This window comes from Chelonia mydas, chromosome 8 (assembly GCF_015237465.2).
Source record: "Chelonia mydas isolate rCheMyd1 chromosome 8, rCheMyd1.pri.v2, whole genome shotgun sequence".
Lineage (NCBI taxonomy): Eukaryota > Metazoa > Chordata > Testudines > Cheloniidae > Chelonia > Chelonia mydas.
In genome coordinates this window covers 78,200,046-78,217,296 of record NC_057854.1, presented here as the reverse complement: position 1 = coordinate 78,217,296, position 17,251 = coordinate 78,200,046, and the positions used below count along the sequence as shown (strand labels likewise).

At 42.4% G+C, this 17,251-nt stretch overlaps 1 protein-coding gene across 1 annotated transcript in view; it reads right to left on the bottom strand.

Annotated features, from left to right (window-relative positions):
* Window positions 1-16,801, bottom strand: part of LOC102932244 (uricase) — a 37,821-nt gene extending 21,020 nt beyond the window's left edge. The window contains exon 1 of the mRNA XM_007068767.4: window positions 16,720-16,801. Coding sequence (XP_007068829.2) covers window positions 16,720-16,749 — 30 coding nt within the window. The 5' untranslated portion in view covers window positions 16,750-16,801. The remainder of the gene's footprint in view (window positions 1-16,719) is intronic.
* Between the last annotated feature and the right edge of the window lie 450 nt (window positions 16,802-17,251).

Sequence of the window (17,251 nt, the reverse complement as noted above, 5' to 3'; positions counted from 1 at the left end):
GAGAAACCTTTTTGATTTCAAATCTTATTTAGCTTGGTAAAGTTTAGGAATTAGTTTGCGGTTTTATCCCCTGTGTAACCAGTTCTGACTTTTATGCCTTTATCACTTATAATCACTTCAAATACATTTTTCTATAGTTACTAAACTTTTTATTCTTTTACCTAATCCAGTGAATATTTGTATTGAAGTGCTTCAGGACTCCACTTGAACCAACAAGGCTGGTGCATCTAAACATTACCGTTTGGAATGTCAGACCAATATGAGCTTATGCTGCACAGGGGTCTACTGAGCAGTATAAGATGCACATTCCTGGGATGCAAAGCCAGGATTGGGGAATTTGCAGGTGTTGCCCTGTATGTAGTTCAGGAGTGGCTGGGAGAGCATTAATGTAACTTTGCTAGGAATGACTTTAAATGCTAATGGCTGTGTGTGGGCAGAGCATTGAGAGGCTGCTTGTCGTTAGCAAAGCAGTGTGAAAGGCACCCTGGGCTGGAGGGTTAAAGGGACACAACGGTTCAACAGTCCAGATTGTACCCTGAGGGATGTCACAAGGGGCTATATGCTGTAAGAGCTTGAAAGTAAGGACAAAAAGTTTGAGCCTGATGATCAGCAGCACAATGGGGATCTGTAGGTGGTGAGGTTAGGAGGAGGAGATTGCAGTCGTCAACAGGTGGGAGTTGATAAGGGTGTGGGAGCGTGGTTAGAGCATCATGAAAGAAAGCAAAAGATGGATTTTTTTCAATAATATCCAGAAAGAAGCAACAGTAGTTGATGTCGTGGTGGGAGTCTACTATCGACCACCAGACCAGGGGGATGAGGTGGACGAGGCTTTCTTCCGGCAACTCTCAGAAGTTACTAGATCGCAGGCCCTGGTTCTCATGGGAGACTTCAATCACCCTGATATCTGCTGAGAGAGCAATACAGCAGTGCACAGGCAATCCAGGAAGTTTTTGGAAAATGTAGGGGACAATTTCCTGGTGCAAGTGCTGGAGGAACCAACTAGGGGCAGAGCTCTTCTTGACCTGCTGCTCACAAACCGGGAAGAATTAGTAGGGGAAGCAAAAGTGGATGGGAACCTGGGAGGCAGTGACCATGAGATGGTCAAGTTCAGGATCCTGACACAAGGAAGAAAGGAGAGCAGCAGAATACAGACCCTGGGAGAAAGCAGACTTTGACTCCCTCAGGGAACTGATGGGCAAGATCCCCTGGGAGAATAACATGAGGGGGAAAGGAGTCCAGGAGAGCTGGCTGTATTTTAAAGAATCCTTATTGAGGTTACAGGGACAAACCATCCCAATGTGTAGAAAGAATAGTAAATATGGCAGGCGACCAGCTTGGCTTAACAGTGAAATCCTTGCTGCTCTTAAATACAAAAAAGAAGCTTAAAAGAAGTGGAAGATTGGACAAATGACCAGGGATGAGTATAAAAATATTGCTCGGGCTTGCAGGAGTGAAATCAGGAAGGCCAAATCACATCTGGAGTTGCAGCTAGCAAGCGATGTTAAGAGTAACAAGAAGGGTTTCTTCAGGTATGTTAGCAACAAGGAGAAAGTCAAGGAAAGTGTGGGCCCCTTACTGAATGAGGGAGGCAACCTAGTGACAGAGGATGTGGAAAAAGCTAATGTACTCAATGCTTTTTTTGTCTCTGTCTTCACGAACAAGGTCAGCTCCCAGACTACTGCACTGGGCAGCACAGCATGGGGAGAAGGTGACCAGCCCTCAGTGGAGAAAGAAGTGGTTTGGGACTATTTAGACAAGCTGGATGAACACAAGTCCATGGGGCCGGATGCGTTGCATCCGAGAGTGCTAAAGGAGTTGGCGGATGTGATTGCAGAGCCATTGGCCATTATCTTTGAAAACTCATGGCGACTGGGCAAGGTCCCGGATGAATGGAAAAAGGCTAATGTAGTGCCCATCTTTAAAAAAGGGAAGAAGGAGGATCCTGGGAACTACAGGCCAGTCAGCCTCACCTCAGTCCCCGGAAAAATCATGGAGCAGGTCCTCAAGGAATCAATTCTGAAGCACTTAGAGGAGAGGAAAGTGATCAGGAACAGTCAGCATGGATTCACCAAGGGCAAGTCATGCCTGACTAATCTAATTGCCTTCTATGACGAGATAACTGGTTCTGGGATGAAGGGAAAGCAGTGGACGTGTTGTTCCTTGACTTTAGCAAAGCTTTTGACACGGTCTCCCACAGTATTCTTTCCAGCAAGTTAAAGAAGTATGGGCTGGATGAATGGACTAAAAGGTGGATAGAAAGCTGGCTAGATTGTCGGGCTCAACGGGTAGTGATCAATGGCTCCATGTCTAGTTGGCAGCCGGTATCAAGTGGAGTGCCCCAGGGGTCGGTCCTGGGGCTGGTTTTGTTCAATATCTTCATAAATGATCTGGAGGATGACATGGATTGCACCCTCAGCAAGTTTGCAGATGACACTAAACTGGGAGGAGTGGTAGATACGCTGGAGGGTAGGGATAGGATACAGAGGGACCTAGACAAATTGGATAATTGGGCCAAAAGAAATCTGATGAGGTTCAACAAGGACAAGTGCAGAGTCCTGCACTTAGGACGGAAGAATCCAATGCACCGCTACACACTAGGGACCGAATGGCTCGGCAGCAGTTCTGCAGAAAAGGACCTAGGGGTTACAGTGGACGAGAAGTTGGATATGAGTCAACAGTGTGCCCTTGTTGCCAAGAAGGCCAATGGCATTTTGGGATGTATAAGTAGGGGCATTGCCAGCAGATCGAGGTATGTGATCATTCCCCTCTATTCGACATTGGTGAGGCCTCATCTGGAGTACTGTGTCCAGTTTTGGGCCCCACACTACAAGAAGGATGTGGAAAAATTGGAAAGAGTCCAGTGGAGGGCCACAAAAATGATTAGGGGACTGGAACACATGACTTATGAGGAGAGGCTGAGGGAACTGGGGATGTTTAGTCTTCAGAAGAGAAGAATGAGGGGGGATTTGATAGCTGCTTTCAACTACCTGAAAGGGGGTTCCAAAGAGGATGGCTCTAGACTGTTCTCAGTGGTAGCAGAAGACAGAACAAGGAGTAATGGTCTCAAGTTGCAGTGGGGGAGATTTAGGTTGAATATTACGAAAAACTTTTTCACTATGAGGGTGGTGAAACACTGGAATGCGTTACCTAGGGAGGTGGTGGAATCTCCTTCCCTAGAAGTTTTTAAGGTCAGGCTTCACAAAGCCCTGGCTGGGATGATTTAGTCGGGGATCGGTCCTGCTTTGAGCAGGGGGTTGGACTAGATGACCTCCTGAGGTCACTTCCAACCCTGATATTCTATGATTCTATGATCAGAAGCACTGGATATGGGGAGTGAAGGAGAAGGAGGTTTCAAAGATAACAATCAGATTACTGGCCTGAGTGATAGGGAGGCTAATGGTGGTATCAGTCTTGCCGGAGAGGAGAGGTAGTGAAAATAGCATGGGAGGAAAATACTCTATTTATAAAAGTCTACAGCAGGTTCACTCTGTATTACATTGCTTTCTTTGTGCTATAGCATAAGATGTAAGTGCTATATTGTAGTGTATTCAGTAAGAAGTACAAGATGATGAAGAAATGCTAAGGATACATATTCAGTGTCCTTGAGGTAGCATGGTATAGAACAATGATACCACTACAAGAGACTACCTCAAACAGGCAACTTCCTGCCTCAATAAATTACCCTAAAATACTGCCAACTGTTTGCAGTACAATTCTGCCCCACCTTTAATAAAAAGGAAACCTCTAATAATGAGACAATATTTGTTGCTTTCTTTAAAACAGTTTTGACTGTAAATGCTTTATCTGTATGTCAATGTGAACAAAAAAGGTTCCAAGCTCCAATATAAGGTTGCAATTTTTTCTGTATTACTGATCATGCTGCTCATACGATACACTTTACATGGTATATTAATCCTATTCCTTCAATATAGAATACAATATGATAATGAGAAAATAGGTTATTTCCATAGATTTTGCAACAGATGCATTACATTAAGTGTAATATTGAGAACACAGCTGCTACTAATTTTATATTTTAAAACCTATCAATCAAATTGTTTTATTATTGAGATTAATTACCAAGAATAATGTGAACTTGAGGATGAAGTTCAAACTTCCAGTTGTCACAGTGCTGTTTTCTTTCCTACATATTCTTTGTATGGTGAGTTATTGCAAAGAGGGAGGAGTGACGTGGTGTGAACAACTGCCGGAAGTGGGCGTCTGACTTGAATGGAGCTAATCCCCAGATGAAGCCACCAGGAGGTGCCCAAACTGCAAGTGAACCCTGTTACAGGAGCTGAGGGTGTTTAACACCTCATGAGGAACGTTCATCAGTTTGCTGGATTAGACCCAAAGGTAGTTGAAGCTCCTTAGCACTAGAGCTGGTCAGGCAATGTGTTTTTATTTCTGCAAGTAAATTCAACAAACATGAAATTTTTTTGGTGGTGTCAGCACTTGTCATGGAGTCCTTCAGGTTTCTGTCAGAAAACTGAAGTTCCCAGTGGTCAAAAGCAAACAGAAACAATCAGAATGTATATATAAATAAAAATCTAGCTTTCAGGGGTCGATTGTCTTTGTTGGTTTTGTTTATTAATGAAAACCAGAAAAAAATGATAACTGAAATTTTCCCACAAAAATTTCCCTTTTGTCAAAAGTAAATTCTTTTGTTGCAAAAAAAATTAATTAAAATAATTCAAGCAACTCTGTTCAGCACACTGAGCTCTCATAGACGCAACTGGCAATCAGCACCTTACAGCCTGGGGCTTTGAGTCTATATGAAACATTCCTCATTCCATCAACAATTTGGTTGAACAATTTCAGTTTTATCTGTTCAAATTGTGCAGCTCTGTCACAATTACTTTGACTTGCTCTGTGGTATCACAGACAGTTATAGCCGACTCACTGCATTGTGGTGATAGCTGACGGGAATGAAACTGAATCAAGCAAGAGAAATGCACTTCAGAAAACAACTCCTTTAAAATCTGGTATTTGCTCATTTTGTGCAGCCGACTCTTTAGAAAGTCACTTTGCTTTGCTGTTACTTAGTTCCTCCATTGTCCCTGTGGGCAGCTGAAATTTCCTGCAGAAGTGAAGATGGCGACCAGGATGATGGTAAGTAAAGAACATATGCAGAGAAGTTTGGGAATGTGAAATTATTAAATAGATGGATTACAGAACTGTAATGCACATCAATCAGTGTTTTCATCTTTTCCACTTTGGAGTTAAGCCTTTGAGCTATATGTCTGAAGAGTGAAATGTAGATTACTGCTAAATTCAACCAATGGACTGGGAATTGAATTTGTACCACTCAGCCTAAATGATTGGTGGAACAAAAGCAACATCTTTCAGTGGGGAGCAGCATGGTACACCAACAACCCTCGCACTGACTCAGGGGAGGTGGGACAATGGCATCGCACTGTTTGGGGACAGCCTGTGGAATATGTAACGGGATCATCTAAAGAAGTATACCCTATTTGTTTTGAAACTCAGGGTGACATACAAATGGGTAGTCTAGATAAGCAGCAATGTGCCCATACAATTGTATTTGATAAAAGAAGTGGGGATTGGACTACCTACCCACCCATGAACGACAAAAGGACTTTAAAATGTTGGAAAGGTCCCATCAACGGCACACTTGAACACAGACCCCTTTTTAGAATATATAATGCCACAATTGTTCCCCTGAATATGAGTAGATACCCTGAAAGCAGAGATTGGTATGACCAATCACTGTTCTTTATTCCCAGTTCCGGACACATTTATAACCCATTACTAATCAAATCTATTAATTCCTTATTAGATCAGTGTAATGAAAATGGACTTTTTCGCTCAGATCAAATTTTAGAAGATTTGTTAATAGTTTTGCTCTGTACTAACATTAAGATGGGATATTGTGTTCCATATCACCAACCCATACCTAAACCTGAGGGGGGCAGGTGGCACAGAGGACCTTATTCACCTATTCTTAGTAAAGAACCTGGCTTGTTCTTTATTTGTGGGGACAAGGCATATAAATATCTGCCTGTAGGTTGGACTGAAAGGTGTTCACTGGGATATGCAGTACCCGAGGGACTAACAGTACACCCTCATGTTGATGCCCCCAGAATAACAAATCTGGGAAGTTTTATACACCGATCCAAACGAAAGTTCACCTACAACCCCCTGATTGAATGGCCCTCTGGTTTTCACCGATTTACACGTGCACTTATACCTTGGTTAGATATAACTGAGCTCGAGATGGCAATAGCAAACGTTTCTGGACAATTGGAAATTGCTCTTAATCATACTGCTGATGCATTACGGCTTTTAAATGAACAACTTCAGTCTGTGGCCAGATATGCTCTGCAGAACAGAATAGCACTAGATGCTACCCTAGCCCAGCAAGGAGGAGTGTGTGCTGTCATCAGCCAATCTTGTTGTTTTTATGTAAATCATTCAGGGCAAATAGAGCAAGATGTGGTTGCTATTAAAGGTGCAGTTAAAATTTTACATGCAGTGGCTGAGAATGGACAAACCTCATGGATGCAATGGTTAGCTCAACACTTGGGATTTTCCCTCTCCCCGTTTTTACATTCGATTGTAAATACTGTTTTAACCATTTTAATTATTGTAATTGTTTTTTGTGTAACTTTATGTATTATGAAGAGTTTGATTCAAACTGCTCTTTCCTCCACACAAATCAGATACCTAGAGCTAAAAAGGGATCCTAACCAATTCCGCGAACCCTCATCCTCTAATTTGGTTGTTGGGTATTTCTAGATTTCCCCAAGGAGGGCAAGAGGTGCTGGCATCACCGCCACCTTGCAATCTGGGATGTAGTGTGGTGCATCAGGGGGTGGAATGTAGCCAGACAGCCAGCCCCCCCTCTCAGACCAGCATTGCTGGGAACACACGGGAGCCAAAAAACAAAACAAAAAAAAAAAAAACAGGGCACTTAACATAAATTCCAGCACAGCCTTTGAAGCTGTGAGAAGCACAGGTGTGCTGCTACAATGTGCCTCTGGGAACATATACAACGATTAGGCTCACAGCAGGCAGAGGCGCTGTGACAGACATGGCTCTTAGCCCCTACTAAATAGCATGATGCACACACACCAACATCCTAGGTGGGAAAATATTTACCCTAATAAAAGGAATGTCCAGTAGTCGAAACTTATTGTTTCTCTCCCTTGCAAGTGTGAACTACTCTTGCGAGAGCTGGCGTCGCCCAGACAGACCAGCCCCAATTTGGCATAAGAAAGGAGAAAGAGAATAAAGGAGTACAGAGGTATAAGTAGGGGACCTACAGCACCATGATTTTTGAGTGCTTTTCACTATCTATCTGCTGGTCAGATAAGTGACAGCCTCCCAAGGCTTCTGCAGCTAAGAGGGTCCCTAAGCCTTGTCCCTTATTCATCTTTCCGCGGAATTGAGTGACCGATCCTGGCTTGGCACCGCTGGAATCGAGAGATGCAAGGAGGGTAAGAAGCACCCACACCTGATCTCCTATCTTTAGTGTACACATATTTTGAAATAGAGCTCTATACTTTGTTTTCTTTCTTTGGGATTGTGGCTTCAGTTTTGTAACTTGTTTGTGTGTGTGTAACATCTCTACATTTAAATAAGTAGGCACTAGCAATTTTGTAACCACATGATTAGAATCTAGTTTAATAAATTTTGGTAACCATTTGTGCATAAGCCTGACTTGTTTCTCTGATTTACTGTAAAGCAGCCAACACAATTAAAGAACCTCAGCCGTTTTGGCTATAAAGCCTGGCCATTAGGTGAGAATACTAACAGCCTAGCGTTGAGTTGTGCTGCCTCCACTGGGCAAACTCTTGGGGCGCCTGTCAGTCAATCCTGCCTGCCCGCTGCGAAGGAGCTCTGAGCTCTAGCAGTTAAAGTCACGGGTGTGGAGAGGCTCTTAGTGCTGCCATTGGGGCACCTGTCAGTCAGTGTTGACTGCCCGCTGCGAAGGAGCTCTGAGCTCTAGCAGTTAAAGTCACGGGTGTTTAGGACCTTGGGGCATCCGTCAGCCTAGCCCGGGCTGCCCGCCGCGAAGGGACAGTGCGTCCTAGCGGTTAAAGTCACGGATGGTATAAACGGGCATAGCTGGCACCTCACCAAACGTCCTTGAATTTCATTGTAAATAACCCATCATTGTATTATGACTAACTGCAAAATTATCATTGATTTACAAAGTATTAATTTCTTATGTCCACAGAGCATCTAGGATCTGAAAAGTTCCTCTGAAGGTTCAGTTTTACAAAGTATCCTTTTTTTTTTTGTCCTTGCGATTCAGCAAAGATTTTTTTTTTTTTTTTTTACTCATGCACCGAACCTTTTGTGAATCACTCAGACCATGCTTAGTTCTGTTTCATGTTTGCTTGCAGGCACTCCTATCTCTACCTCTTCTGGCCACTGTACCTCAGCAGTTCACATGTTCTCCAGCAGAAGCCTGGGTCTCTGTACTGTCATGGACCGATACAGGAAGAATTGTTTCGGTGAAGAACTTACAGTTGACATTCTGGACAGGGCCAACAAGCAGGTGCAATACCACAGAGAGAAGGATTCAGAGCAAGTGGAAAGGCACAGGCAGGCTGCGGAGTGCAGGCTCCTGCTATGCCTGCACCAGGGCCTGAATCCCCTCCATGTTACCCATGCGCTGCATACCAGTAACACTATGGACAATTCCGTGGTTGGGTGGCCCATGCAACCAGTACTTAGCAGCAGCTGGACAGGGCAAATCTAGGCCCAGCATACTTCCAGCCTTGTGCTGACCCCCTCTTCACTGCATGCATCCCCCTCTACACACACACACTCCTGCAGGTCTCCACAGCTGTGCAGTTGTGGCAGGTGCATGCTAAACACACAAGGAAGGGAAAGGAGAATATGCCAGGGGGACACACAATTAGGGGTTTTTTTTATGGCACTGTTTGCACTGTTCAATGTTTGGTTTATACAGTTTGCTTTATCGCTGGTTGTGGTAGTAGTTTATTATTGTTGTTTTGGTGCTCTAGGGAAGCTGGTTTGCTTGGCAGTGCTGTGATAGTGATTTTGTAATACAAGTAAAGGCTTTTATTTTATTAAGAAAGTTTTATTACCATCACTGTATCACATCTTCTAGTGTGTGTTTTGAATAATACACATAAACACAGGCTAAAGCACTACAGGCAAGCTGTATCCAAATACAAATTCTCATTATATCTATGTACATCAACCAGTTGAGTAAATGCACAGTCCCTCCCACTCTCCCACCCCGCATTACACCCAACCTGAGTCTGGGTGGCACAATTGAGCCTTATGTGTACAGCTGTTTTTTGCAATCCATATAGTCGAGTATGCAAGGTTCCCTCCTTATTTTTCTGAGCATAATTGTTCTTAGCCCCTACATTTCTAAGCAACTTCAAAACTGTCCATAATCTACAGAATGTACTGTCACTTCCTTCCCTCCCCACAACTCTAACCATAAAGAAGTGAGTTAGAGACTGTTAATTTATGCTGTGTCTTGGCATTTTTCCTGTGGGTTCAAGTTAGAACTGTAACTTTTTACATATGTGTTTACTGTATTGAACATGTGTGATTTCAAGAAACCAATCAAATACTGGCAATCTGTTCATCTCTTCTATTTGCATTATCCTTGTGCTCTATAACTGGAAGATGCTGTTTACAGTCTCACACTGTAGCCAAGTAGCAGGCAGAAATGTTCTGTATATGCTAGAGAAAAAAATGGGGAAATGCAAAAATAGATATCTATTTAAAGGCAAGTGTTAGTTCGTTTGCAATTTCAGTAGAGATTGTCTTAGCCCACACAGTTTGGATCTGGGTTTTCAGCACTTCAAACTTAGGGGTTATTTGGATCAGAAGTTTTGGGATCATTTACAAAATTTTGATACAGATTTGGATTCCGATTTCAGAAATCCAGCATTCTTTAGACCTTAGGTTTAGGTGCAGGCTGATATCTTAGTTGTAGGGTTATACACTGTCTGAGTTGTCACTATCAGTTACTGATATAGGGGCTGTCACCACTGCTAATGTTTCTGTGCCTTCATATGGGTCCACTCAGCCTGAACCACTGATTCCCCCATGAAAATGTCTGCAAAGGAAGCTGATATGGCAAACACCAATGCCCACCAACCGTAACTAGGTATAGATTTCCTTCCCTTTTCCTCCTCAGAAATAAGAACCAAACTATTACACAGCACTTAAAAATGCACAAAGTGCTTCACTGAAGAAGTGTATGCTTGGTTTAGGAATCACACATTTGGGGGGTTAGAAACAGGTGTAGCTGCAATGCTGGTTCTCTTTGATTTTAAACAGCTTTGACTATTTTTGCTTTCATTGTGTATATTTGCATGATAAATGGAAGGTATCTAGTATCAAAATACACAAATATTAAGAAAGAACAGAACTCTGTGAAGAATTCTAGGATCAATGAGATAAACTGTATGGATCTTTTAAAGGGATGGGATCTCAGGCAACCTGAGTGAAGCTCAGATTGTACTTCACTGATTAAGAAGGCAGGTACACGTTACATTCAGTCATCTAGACTGAATACATCTGAATACATCTAAACTTGAATACATATGTGTACATTTTTCTTTTTAAATCTGCCACTCTGTTATCAAGCAGTTAAACACTGAACACAAAAACATCTTCTGTTCTGGTGATTTAAAAAATATCCCAACTTTTGTTCTCCCCCCTGCTGCCCTCCTCATCCTCTGCCCTGGAGTTGAAGGTTCTGCTACTGGAGGAGAAACCCAGTAGCGTCCTCTTTCGGCTGCCTCTGAGAGGAGCCTGTTGAGATGAGGCCAATGCCTCAGACCAATGGCCTGGAGATGGGGGAGAACTGGTTGCCTGTACCCTTTTCTAGGAACCCTGAAGTCCACTTCTCCTCAGTGCCCAGGTGAACGTGGCTGTTCTGGAAGTGGAGCGCTGTACCACTCAGACAAAATGAGAACATTAAAACAAACTAAAGCTGGCAGTGTCAAAATCAGACACAAGAGGGGAGATCCTTTAGTTGGAATAAACAGTGCTGTGACAAAAAGAACAGGAGTACTTGTGGCACCTGTTCTTTTTGCGGATACAGACTAACATGGCTGCTACACTGAAACCTGTCATCATGAGTGCTATGACAATTTACACTGGTTGAGAATCTGTCCCAACATCCATCCCAAACTTCACAAAAAGCAAGGAAATGTAAAGTTAAGCCACCTCACAGTACAAACCTTCTACTTGTCTTCCCATAAGCACGTACCTTACCCACACCACAACTAATAGACACCACTGATCACACACCACAACCTGAGTGCTACCCTCCCCCCCCCCCCCCCCCACCTTTGCCTTTCTGCACACACATCTTTACCAGATTATTTTCCCCCAGCACTGGTGGTTGTGGATGTTCAGTGTAGTAGTTAATTGTGTTGGGAGAGGATAGTTTGGTAAAGGGCAGTTAAAGGGGGTGATGGAAGGTTGCCATCCTTTGCTCGGGAAGGGAGGGGGAACGGAGTTAAGAAAATTCAAAGGGCAGAAAAACTAAAAGTGCGTGAAATTTCACACCCATTGGCCACCTACTTTTAAAGAGAAGCAGGAATTTATTTCCCCTTTTAAACTCATTTTAAAATGTAATCCTAACTCCTGATTTGCTACTAGATGCCTCCAGAATAACACAAACCATACTGCAGCTTTAACAATGGAAGCATTCAGCGATGAGCTGGAGGGCTCAGAGGGGCTTCTTGCTAAAATTCTGCCACCAAATGGAAAGGAGTTGTAAGGAAATTTCCCCTGCTTTAGATGGGAGTCAAACCCTCTCCAGCTGATGATTGTACCAACTTTCAGGCATTTAAAAAGCAAAAAATCCAGGGAAGGATGGTGTGGGTCCCCCTACAGGCTCCCTCCCCCATTTCAAACTACATGAGCTGAACACTCCACTTCACTATCAGTTTTCAGGACCAAAGCAGAAAAATTTCCAGTGAACTGTATGTGACATAAGCTTGTTTGCTAAGCAGTGATTCTGCTCTGGCTGTGGTTACAATGACAGAGGATTATTCCTGAAGTGACCAATGAATGTATTCTTTGGCCTATCTATTCTCTCCAAGCATAGACACCTGTGGCTCCCATTCAGCCAGACAGAAGGAAGAACAACTTAGTAGGAGCCCCTTGTTTGAATATTAGCAACACATTCCTGGAGACATTACCATGCTCCATAATTATCCCCAGAAACAACTACACCTATATATTAATTTATATTAACTGTTGTGTGGCTCTGATTATACCTTTCCTTCTGAGAAAAATGCCTCACTGGATTACTCAGCCCCTAATTCTATTAAAAGGCATGAAGCTATCAGTGCCCAGGACCTGGTGGTACAGCATTGTCAGCAGTCTGCCTTAGTCTGTGTGATTTCTCACCACAGGAGATCAAGGCCAGCCCAAGCCTAACTGTGTACAGCACGTGATCCCAGTCTTGCTTTTTCACAACATCCTTCCTACAATGACAAGGCTAAAGAAAGATCAGACTCCATAGATACAGATAGAAAATGACTGAAAGAAGGAAAAAAAGAAATTAAAAACACAAGAAAAAGTGTGGGGAAAAAAATCTAGCAATAGAAAGTGGGGGGCAGTGGGGAAGGTTTAGGCTGGATATTAGGAAACATTAGGTTGGATATTAGGAAAAACTTTTTCACTAGGAGGGTGGTGAAACACTGGAATGCGTTACCTAGGGAGGTGGTGGAATCTCCTTCCTTAGATATTTTTAAGGTCAGGCTTGAAAAAGCCCTGGCTGGGATGATTTAGTTGGGGATTGGTCCTGCTTTGAGCAGGGGGTTGGACTAGATGACCTCCTAAGGTCCCTTCCAACCCTGATAGTCTATGATTCTATGAAAGTAGAGACCATTCAATATACTATGATCCCAAACTGGAACTTCATACCTTGATTAGGTATGAAGTTATTAGGTACTTTATAAATATCAGTTTAGATTAGATAGTTTTATACTGAGTTATTGGACAAAGAAACCTGTATCTTCAAGGTCAGAATGGATTAAAAAACTAGTCCTTCAAGGCTCTGAGCAGGAAGTCCTCAGAACCTTTCTGGCCTTTGCCTGAGGTCATGTATACTTGTATCCTATAGAGCATACTACTTATCAGCTCTGGGATCCACCAAAGACATTTAAGACTTGGGATCTATATATGAGCTACATTTGATATCATTTCTATTTTAAGTAGGTTAAATTGTTGACTATATATTTTTTCATAGGGTTTTTAATCTATTTACCTAAGTGTAAAGCACCTTCTAAATTTATATTCTATACATCAGATATATTTTATAAGGTATATTTGATATTAATTATTTTTTAAAAAATGAAATTGTAAAATATTAAAAATGAGCGTAAGGAAAAAATTATCCAGCTTGTTATTGACAAAAGGTTAATGTACAGTGTAAGTGATGTCAGTGACTCCTGTTGATTTTAGTATTACTTCATTGTTTTTACAATTTTGCTGATCTTAGATTTGCACATGAGATGTTTGGGGACAATTATGAGTTTCTTGAAAGATAAGTAATAGGAACAAATGTGCTCCCATCCAACTGGCCAGTTTGCAGTGCTGGAACAAAGTTAAAACAGTGCAGGCTTATAAGAGCAGAATATTATCGTCACTGCTAACCAGGACCATTCAAAGCTGTGTGTGAAAGGAGGTAACTGTAATTCAGATTCCTACCCATTGTGCGTTGGAGAAGTGAACAGAGATGTGAGGCGGGGGAGGGTGTTGTGTGTGTTTTAAGTTGTGTAGGAGACATTTTACAGTATTGAAACTTCGGTGGAGTGTGATGCAACTCATAGAATCATAGAATATCAGGGTTGGAAGGGACCCCAGAAGGTCATCTAGTCCAACCCCCTGCTGGGTTGGGATTGGATCTAGTCCAATCCCAACCCAGTAGGGGAGGGATAGCTCAGTGGTTTGAGCATTGGCCTGCTAAACCCAGGGTTGTGAGTTCAATCCTTGAGAAGGCCACTTAAGCATCTGGGGCAGAAAGTGGGGATTGGCCCTGCTTTGAATAGGGGGTTGGACTAGATGACCAGGTCCTTTCTAAGGGTGGGAGGGATAGCTTAGTGGTTTGAGCATTTGCCTGCTAAACCCAGGGTTGTGAGTTCAGTTCCTGAGGGGGCCACTTAGGGATCTGGGGCAAATATTGGGGATTGGTCCTGATTTGAGCAGGCGGTTGGACTAGATGATCTCCAACTCATTAGAAGGGATGTCCCTCTCTGAAAACACAGATTGGCCTCCATCTCAGACTGATTCTGTGAAAACTTGCTTTCTATAATTTGGTGGCATCACAAAAGTTGACTCATGACACTGGAGTGATAGACAATGTTATTTATATATATTTTTAAAGTCTTTCAATGTTTAAAGATTCTTGTATTCCTTTGATTCTCACATCTCTTGTTTTGGGTCATTGTCCTGCAATGTGTCCCAGATTTGGGCTTTGGAGACTGAGAATACTGATGTTGAATACTCTGTGAACTGTCTGTGATGTGCTCTAAAAATCAAAGGGCAGCAGCTTAAGAACATCCCCATTATAAAACAGTCCTAGAGAATATAATAGAGATGAAACCAGCTCGGTTCTATAGAAATGTAATACAGTTCTATAAAACATATAGATTTAATACTTAAGGAATTATATCTCTTCCATTGGTGCTGCAACATTATCTGCTCCCCCACCTCTGAAGGAGGCAGGTCATTCTCATTCTTGATACTGACTTCGCAGCCCTGAATCAGGAAGGATTTCCTTCTCCCTGCTTTCCTCTCTGTCTTTTAAGGGTAGCCCGGCAGAATCAGGATCAGGAAACCATTAACTTCCGTTTCAGGGAAGGAAGGCAAAATAGCGGTTGGATAAAGGTGCCACCTGAAAGATGGCAGGAAAATGGACATTATTGTGGAATTATAAAGGGCAAGCAGAAGCATATCGCATCTTCACCTGGGTGCATGATTCTATTATGGCCTAGCTTAAAAACAGAATTTGGACCTGGCCGTTTTGCTTTAGCACTTGCATAGTGAGGTGGAGGGCAGAGAAAGAGCAGGGCACAGAGCATAGAAGCAGTTCTGCCTCTGCCCCGGCTGGGGTCACTGTCTGCAGGGGATAGCAGTTACTACAATTGTTCCCAGTTGCCTGAGGGCCTGCCCCTCCGCTCTGCAATCACCTGTGCAAGAAGGCAAGGAACTGGGGAAATGGGAGCGAAGAGGAGAGTAGAATGAAGAGGAGAACTCAAGAGATGAGAACTGGAGGAGGAGAGAGCAAATCAGGGAAACAAAGGCAAGAGAGGCAAGAGACAACTGATGGAGAGAAAGAGAAACAAGAGGAAGGGGGTGAGGTTGCAGGAGGCAAGAGAGATGAAGGGCCAATAGCAGTGGAGGTGGGGAGTGAGGGTGAGAGAGAGACAGAGGATAAACGGACAATGTGGGAATAGAAAACCTAAGATGGGGGAAGAGAACAAGATAGGAAGGGGAGGCCTCCCTGAAGGGTAGGGAAAAAGTAAAAGAGAATCCAAGGAAGGAGTGAGGGAAAATGGATCTGGGGAGAGAAACTGCTCTAGGGCCTGGGGAGAGCAGACTCATAAGGGGAAATGAAAGAGATGTACAGACAACCCCCAATGTGGAAGGAATGGGAGAGGCGAGAGGACTTGCGGCAGGATAGCAAAAAACCAAGAGAAAGAGAAACATTTAGCACTTACTATTTATTGCACTTTCCTTCCCTATAACTCACTGCACTTAACAAAGATGGTTAAGCATCATTCGCCCCATTTTAATGGTGAGGAAACTCAGGCAGGGAAGAGATTACAATGAAAGACATAAACCAAAGTAACTTGTGCTGCTCACTGGCAGATGCAGGGGTAGAACCCAGATCGCTCCACATAAACATCTTGGAGAAAGAGAGAAAAGGTTTCACATGGAGAAATAAATACAGAAATAAACACCTGAAAAGAATATAAGATCAGAAAAAGCTAAATTTAGGGGGGGAAATGACATCAAGAAACTGAAAAAAATCAACTGAGGTATAGATAAAACTTTCTAGAACCCCAAATCCTCCTTTTTATATCTGAAAGCACCAGTGAAAAGTGAAATTAAAAGATTATTGAGTATGCTAAAAATGAGAGAAAAGTCCATGACTTAAACAGTGACACAAACCAGTTCATTAGAGTGAACTTAGATTGACCCAAAAGTAAAATCTTGTAAAAAGAAGCTTAAAACCAACAGACCAGTTTTATAAACATTCCAGTGACAGCAGTTGGTTTTAAAGAAATAAAGCACTCCCCTGCAGTGTTTGCAACTCAAACATTACAGCAGAGAATCTGAAAATGAAAATAACTTCATTCATTTTCATTGCACAAATTAAGTAAAGAGCACAAATAATGACAAGTTGGGTTCTTTACATTCTTTCATTTGGGTGTTGTTAGTAAATGCCTTTGTTTACAACAGGTGGCTTTTTAGCTTACAGATAAAAATCAAAGTTAGGTGATAAACACCTCTGTTTAGAAGTTTTACCTTATTTCATCTTACCTCCAAACACATTCTTTTCCACTCAATTTTAGATGCTAAATAGGTCAAGTTTAATTGCCAGTGAACTGTGTACTAAACTAATTTGACAGCTTTAAAATAAATATGTGAACACAAAAATATACGTTAACATTTAACATCACTGTTTCTCACTGCATTGAGATAAAATTTGTAAAACTTCTAAAAACTTACTGGCAGATGACACACTGCAGGCTGCTGCATTGTTATCTCTTGGATGGCTGAGAAGAGTAAGAGCAGCTACTGCACTATAAAAAGTGTCATCTTAATGTCAGAGGAGGAGCAATGATTGAGGAGTTGGCTTCACAAATGCAAATATTTCACAATTTATTCGGCCACACAGCATTTTTTCCTGCCCTGGGCAGAAACTTTAATGAAAGAAAATACCTATGACAAGAAAGAAAGCTAAAGCTAAATATAGAGACAAGGGGACTGATCTAATTTCATTAAAGTAAATGGGAGTTTACCCTCCATTTAAATGGAAGCAGCACTTCAAAGACAAAGCAATCACTATTAAAAATTCCCAGGCTTAAATCTTAAATCTGTTGTAGTCTCTGACGCAAGCTAAGGCACAAACAATATCTGTTGAACGCTAGTGTAATCCTGAAGTGGGGGATGTCCACTCATGGCATGTCTACACTACAAAGTAAAGTCAACTTAATGTAAATCGACATCCAGCCATTGCAGTGATTAAGTCAGTCGTGTG